Source organism: Cariama cristata, unplaced genomic scaffold, assembly GCF_000690535.1.
Source record: "Cariama cristata isolate BGI_N322 unplaced genomic scaffold, ASM69053v1 scaffold728, whole genome shotgun sequence".
In the NCBI taxonomy this organism is placed as follows: Eukaryota; Metazoa; Chordata; class Aves; order Cariamiformes; family Cariamidae; genus Cariama; species Cariama cristata.
In genome coordinates this window covers 39734-46810 of record NW_009631416.1, presented here as the reverse complement: position 1 = coordinate 46810, position 7077 = coordinate 39734, and the positions used below count along the sequence as shown (strand labels likewise).

The 7077-nt window shown below is 45.9% G+C and overlaps 1 protein-coding gene across 1 annotated transcript; it reads left to right on the top strand.

The window, feature by feature from the left end:
- Window positions 1-1689: 1689 nt before the first annotated feature.
- LOC104166109 (cyclin-dependent kinase inhibitor 1-like) lies at window positions 1690-6336 on the top strand. The gene is made up of 2 exons (XM_009705935.1): window positions 1690-2083; window positions 6269-6336. Exons 1-2 carry the CDS (start codon window positions 1690-1692, stop codon window positions 6334-6336), a joined length of 462 nt encoding a protein of 153 aa, XP_009704237.1.
- Window positions 6337-7077: the final 741 nt, after the last annotated feature.

The following is a 7077-nucleotide window of genomic DNA, read 5'->3' as shown; positions in this document are numbered from 1 at the left end:
CCCATCCCTGGGAGTGTTCAAGGCCAGGTTAGATGGGGCTGTGAGCAACCTGGTCTGGTGGAAGGTGTCCCTGCCCAGGGCAGGGGGTTGGAACTGGATGGGCTTTAAGGTCCCTTCCAGCCAAACCATTCTATGAATCTTTGGACCTCTGCTGCTCAGGTGTGTTATCAGCAACAGAACTGACACTCAGCTTCCACCTGGGAGGAGGTAGCCACATCCCTCAGTATCCGAGTTTTCTGTGGCAGACTGTGCAGAACCATCTAAGTGCCAACACTGCCCCATTGCTGACAAGCGCTGGATGCCGAAGCCACCAAGTGACGTTCTCAGAGTAGGCACTTGGGGTGCGATTGCGAGGGGATACTCAAGAGTTCAGGTGGATTAGATACAACCCCGGACAGATAACATGGGGGGGTGACTATACCAGTCGCATCTGGGTTTGGGTCTGCTGCGGCTGAAGCTCCCTTTGGGATGTGGGAGGCCAAGCCCAAAGCTTGAGGTTCTGCAGAAGCCTCGCTGCTCTGACTATCTGCATGCTCTGTAGACAAATCACCAGTTGACCTCTCTTAGCTCTGTCCCCAAACTCTTTATGGCCTTAGGAGTTCAGTAGCACAACAAATCCAAAATTTGCCTGTTTGCTGATGTTTCTCAGAGGTTTCTTTCTAGCCTGTCCGCTGCTATGCGTCACAGCTTGTGAGAGGGGCTGAGTTTTGTGGATCCAGAGAGAGAAGGAATTGAATGAGCGCTAAGATCTATTTTCAGGCTCTTCCAGAAATTAAACAGCTGGTGCAGGAATTAGTGGGTGAATGTATTTGGTATATTTATGCCCTTCTGGCCTATGAAATCTGCAAAATGCTTGATAGCTCTTCTCCAGCTTGCCGTGTCCCCACCTTACCTGCCAGAGGAGGGTGGACACCCCATCTCTTCTGTCCCCATGCCAGCCTGCTGAATGGGAAATCCCCACCTCCTGCTGCTTGCCTGGGGTTTGCCATCGTAGGAAGGACAGTGGTTTTGTCTGTGACTGGGACCATGGCACAGGCAATTACTTCCAGAAAAGGGAATGAAAATATCTGGCAAGAAACTGGTGATTGCTCTGATCATCCTTAGCTTCCAACTTAGCTGACACTGCAGAACAAATGGTGGTAGGAGTAGTCGGGAGAGAGATACCACCTCCACTGTAAAATTAAACATATCTTCTGTACTTTACTGGTTGCCATCAGCCTTCGTTGTCCTCAAAGTCTTCCTTTTCAGGCCCTTCCCCTTGCTTCAGGTGACACTCACGGTTGTTTTCCCCAAGTTCCCTTTCTGTGCTTTCTGTCTTTTGCTGCACTACGTCAAGGGACGTTGTCCAATTCCTCCTGCATCTCTTAGGGCAAACCCTCTCTCAGCGTACCCTGAAATAAGGATGCACGAAAGAGGTGAGGGCTTTTCACCCTTCCCCATTTTTCTATAGACATATCCTATAGATGGGAATTCTCACTCTGGACTGGAGACCAGGATAAATTTCTTTCAAAATAAGCCAAGATTTCCTGTAGTGGGATCAAAAGTATCTAGGTTTATTGCCGCACTCCCCTTAAAGAGTATGCAGTGCCCACTGAACTGAGCATGCAAAGGGTGGCTGATGGTCTTTCTGTCCTTGGCAGGGGGTCGCTGCTGTATACGCTCGCTGGAGAGTGGCATCGAGGGGAGAAGATGGAGCAGAGGTTGGGCAAGATGACCCATGCTCAGAGGAACCTCTTTGGCCCCGTGGACCACGAGCAGCTGCAGCAGGACTTCCAGCACATGATGCGCAACAGCGTCGAGGGGGCCCAGCAGAAGTGGAACTTTGATTTTCTCCGGGACACGCCGACAGAGGGGCTCCTGCAGTGGGAAGAGCTCGAGGGCCACAAGGTACCTGCCTTCTACCACAGCTGTGTGGTGGAAAATGCTCGAAGACCACTACAGCGCTTGAACTGGCCCTTGGGCAGGGAGGACAAGGGTCAGCACTTTGCCCAGGTGGCACTGACTGAGAAACCCAAAACTTCCAAGAAAACAGGGGGCAAGAGGATCTCAGAAGGGAAGAAGAGAAGACAGACATCTTTGACAGGTGTGTGAGACCCTGGTGTGGCTCAGATGATCAAACCTGGTCCCAGCAGCTGCTTAGAAATTCGCTGGTGGGCCCGTAAACCAGTCTTGCTTTAAAAAAGTGCAACCCTTCAGAGAAGCATCTGGAAGAGGAGGAAGGCACACTAAATCAAGGGGCATGTGACTTGTGTTTTTCAAAGGTGCTGTGCCACAACCCCCCCCACCTCCTGGCCCCGGGGCTCTGTTCTGGACTTGTCACAGAGCAATGAGATATCAACCGCTTCTTGCAGGAGGTTGGCTGGGATGGGTAGGAGGGTTAGAAGTTCAAACAAGCAGTCTAAGAAAAGTAGTGAGGTGATTTCTCAAGCAGGTGCCCAAGAGGAAAACAGGGTTGCTCATCGGATGGGAGGTTTTTGGTTATTTGCTTGTTTATAGATTTGGCCATGGGCACCCTTTCCTGAATGCAATGAGGAAGACAGGTTCAGCCAGCTAAGCCTTAGGAAGAAGACCAGAAATCAGAGAAAGCAGCCGGGTTGCCTGCGAACTTCAGCTTGGATATTCTATTCGGTGAAGGCATCCAGGAATTTTAAGGGCAAATCGATCTTAAACTTGGCCAGGTGGCAGAAGGGGCTCGGTTTTTCAAATGCCTCTCACCAGGACTTGCTGCCAGGAGTGGTTTTCAGCACTCGTAAAAGAGCTTTAGGTTTTTGGAAGTCCTCAGCATCCTGCATGCTAAGCTCTTCTGAACATCTGGCCCCTTATTTTCTCTTCTCAAGGGGATTTGAGCTTGTGTGAAAAATCTAATCCTGTGTATTAGATTTTCCTTGTCCCTATTGGGGTTTTGGTTTATGCAAGACTGAGGTTTTCAAGACGTAGACCAAGGGTTTTCTTTTGGGCATTTGATGTGAGACACCAGCTTGAAATTGCCTAGAAGATAATTGAAGCTAAGGTTTCAGGAAACACTTTCTGAACAGTGATGTTGATCTCGGTTAAGTCAGACAATAGACTAATTTACTATTTGAGGGTATGAAACTTAATTGCTAGCGCGAGGTTCAGGAAGAGGTTGGAGATTAATGAAGAGTGGAACATTGCACACTGGAGAACAATGGTATTTAATGAGTGCTCTTTTCTTCTCCAAAGCACTTTACAGCCATTAACTAATTAACGGTATAATTTACAGGTAGGAGTACAGAAGTGTAATTCAGAGCACAATGTTGTGATGGTTTGCGGGAACCGCTGTTCGATTGTAAATCTCTCACTAGGTGTGTGGGAGTAAATTATGCAGATATTTCCAGGGGATATTTTTCTTCCGTTTTGTTTTCCCCAGGCAAGAAACATTTCATCAGGGGATGTGGAAACCAAAATACCACGCTGCACAGTTTAACACTTTCCCACGTGTGTTTTCCTAAGAGCGAACGCTTTAGTCTAACAACCAGTACCCTTCTCCCCAAGGAATCTGGGTGTGCGAGATGGGCCAGGAAAATTATTTGCAGTCTTCTTCTTTGGTGAGGCTTGAAGATCAGTCCGCCTCTCCCAGGCACGCGCGCACACATCCTTCCTATTGCCAGCTGAAGGATGCTTTAGAAGTTTCCCTCCAGCTGCAGGAACCTTCTCCTTCTGGGCATAACTGAAGTAAAAAAGGCAAAACCGAGCTGGAGAAGGTCATACCTACTGATAGGGTCTGACCCCACGCTTCCAGCCCTTCCCTTATCTTCTGCCATCCCATAATGAAAGGTTTAGGATTAGGATCTGAGGTTGGATTTGAACCTGGTTATCTGCATTCTGCTTCGCTTCAACAAGAACATTGTAATGCTTTATGTTAAGATCCAACAATGTGAGTTGAATTTAGACTTTCAAAGGCAGCTGTGGCCCATTAAATAAATATCGATATATTAAAAACCATCCACGGGGTTTTGTGGACATTGGTGCCTCCAGAGTGGAAGGAGCAGTGGTTTTCCTACTGCGCTTGACTCCTCAGACATGCAGAGAGCAAACCAGTATGAAAGTAGATTTATTTTTTTTCTCTTCTATCTCCCAACCCTTTTATGTAGACGTACTCCGTCTCCATTCTCTCTTTTTCATTGCAGACCTAGTGTGGTTCTGCTCTGTTTTCTGGGAATGTCTCGAATTCAAACAGGAATTTTATTTTTTTTTCTCTTCTATCTCCCAACCCTTTTATGTAGACGTACTCCGTCTCCATTCTCTCTTTTTCATTGCAGACCTAGTGTGGTTCTGCTCTGTTTTCTGGGAATGTCTCGAATTCAAACAGGAATTTTATTTTTTTTTCTTTCCTTCCCCCCACCCCAAGTTTGGCAAACTGTGCCAGCTCTTCTCTCCTCTTCCAAACTTTTTGACTTGCCTCAATCCGCTACACTTAGACCATGGCTCCCCTGGGAGACATTCATAAATCCTTGCCTCCTTTGTTAAAGGTTAAAGAGAGAAAATGGGTTAAAAAAATCCTGTGTTTTTGCTTGCTGGTCTTCTGAGGCAGATAGTTCATGCAAGATGGCTAGGGAGAAAATGGGGAGGAAAGGAAAGCAGGTATTTCGGTGGATATATTTAAACAATAGAAATCTTTCCCTCCTGGTTCCCTATGGCCAGGCTTTCCCAGCGACAGGCTGCAGGCAGCATCCTCCGCAGGACCTTTCTTGTGCAGGTGCTTTTTAGGTTCCCTTAGGCAAACCAGCCAATTTCCCTGGACTCTCTTTAGCATTTTAGATGGAGGCTAGATCATCTCAATGTGGCCCTGGGGAATCTCCATGCCCCTGGCTATTAAGCACCTCTATCAATTTTGAAACATTATGTCTGCATCTGAGCAACTGGGCTCCTGCTAAAATTCTTCATAGGCAGAAATGGGAATACCGACTATTTAAGTCTTTTCTGAATTGCATCTGCTAAGCATAATTCCTAATGCATTTCTTTTCCCAAAGTAAAGTGGAGGATAACTACATAGGAGTCTTTTAAATGGAAGAAATAAGTAGTAAGGATTATATTTGGTAATGTAAGTTGGTTTTGTTTTATTTCCTTCTTACCACTGTTCCTTTCCTCTGCCGCTCCACTGTGGGACTGCAGCAGGTTATAGCGATAGAAGGATTTGCTTTTTTACTGAGTTAACAGTGCGTGCTCCTGCCCGGGAGGATACACTCTCCATGGGATCACATCCTGCTCCAGATATTTAACTTAGGGCTGGCTCAGGTACCGCCGCGCTCCATTGCACTGGGCCGTGCAGACGTATCCTTAAGGAAGCTGGCTGCAGGAATCTCGTTGCACAAACTTGGCTGTGAAAGCCTACAAAATTCCAGACATCCCACCGATAATGTTCTGCGTTGAAATGAATGCAAGAATTTATGCTGCAAGGACTCGATAGTTGTTGCCAATTTGACTGTATAGAAAGCTCAGGTTTAAATATCGCGGAGCCCGCATCCTCAACTGAAATTGGAGCAAATTCATTTACACCAGGTAAATCTTGTGAACTCTAAAGATAAATAATACCTAGCTTCCATTTCAGCTAATTCTGCCCTGTGAGCTGAAAAAAGTAGTATTTTTTGTGTGTGTGTGAGGGGAGGAGGCAGGGAAGGGACTGACTCACAGGGAAAGTCCTGTGTTGGAGTCACAGGTTTGTAGTTAGGGTTGATTTACGTTTGCACCTGAAACAAAAATTCAGCCACACATACATATAAAAACGTAATGGATGCTCTCCCCGTGAGCCACAGTCCTTACTCTCTAAGCAAAAAATTAGTTGTAATTCAGTGATAGCGCAAGGTTTTGTGCAGTCCTCCCTGAATCTGCACTTTGATCTGATAAGCAGAAATAAAACACCCCGTGTATATAGTTCTTCTGATGTTCTTTTACAGCGTATTTTTTTTTGTTGTTACTTTTAAGGAGGAAAAGAAAACCCTATTTCTGTCTGGAAAGCACTGCAGCAGTGGATCTAAAAGTTGGAGTGAAATGTCACATTGCTCAGCTTGCATAAGAGGGTCCAAAGTCTTTTGATCTCAGCTGGATAAAAGCCAACACATTTCCTTTGTTTTGCCTGGTATTACGTAGCTTTATGTGGAACACGCTAAAGGTATTAGTTTTGTTCGTTCGCGAGGCGTAGGGAAGTCTAAATGACTTCTTCAACACAAAACGGAGGTTTGAGAGGTTTCTTGAAAAGCAGCCGTTATCGGTGTCGTAGCCCTAATTCTGGTTATGTGTTGTTCTCCAGATTACTACTCCGCAAAGAAGCGAGTCAAAACAAATATGCAAACTGCTGCAAAGAAGTCAACTTCTTGAAAGCAAGGAGAGGATTGCTCTGCAGAGGAGAGGTTGGAAACATCCGCGAAGCTTCTTCAGCCTTCAAAAATGGCGTGTGCAGGCTATGGACACTTAGGGGCATCCCACAGAGATGTATTCCTGACGGCAGCAGTGAAAACAAAAAATACTTTCATTGGGATGGGGTCAGGCCAAATCAACTGGAATCACTTTATTGAGAAATTACCGGTCTTAAAAACTACTGGTAAGCAAGTTCGGACACTACAGAAATTGGCTAAGGCTAGCAGTTTAATGTGCATTAAAAATCACTGTATAGGAGAAAGCGGTGAAGAGTTAAAACAACTGTGTATGTGTAACGATGTGCTTGGACCAAGCCACTGCACAATTGGGGCCCTTCGTATTGTCCCGTCTTTACATACCCTCTTTTTTTGGTTTTAGCAGCGACAGCTGACTCGGTGTCACCATCTCAGCTTTGCAGGTCTGACACTAAAAAAAAATTCCCAGTCCTTTCTTGTGGTGTTTTTTTTTTTTTTTTCAGGTACAGAATTTTGTGCTTACAACTCTCCAGGGCATAAGTAACAGCACTTGGGCGCCAAACGCTGGCCTGTAAATGGAGAAAACTGAAATTATTTGGGAACATTTCCATTTGTATCAGCAACCATTTCAGCCCTGTCTGTCTGCCCCCCACACAAGAGTTAGGTTGTTAAACTTAGAAGTTATGGGGAGAAATTTGCAGATATATTCTTCTATCTTTCAAGTCAT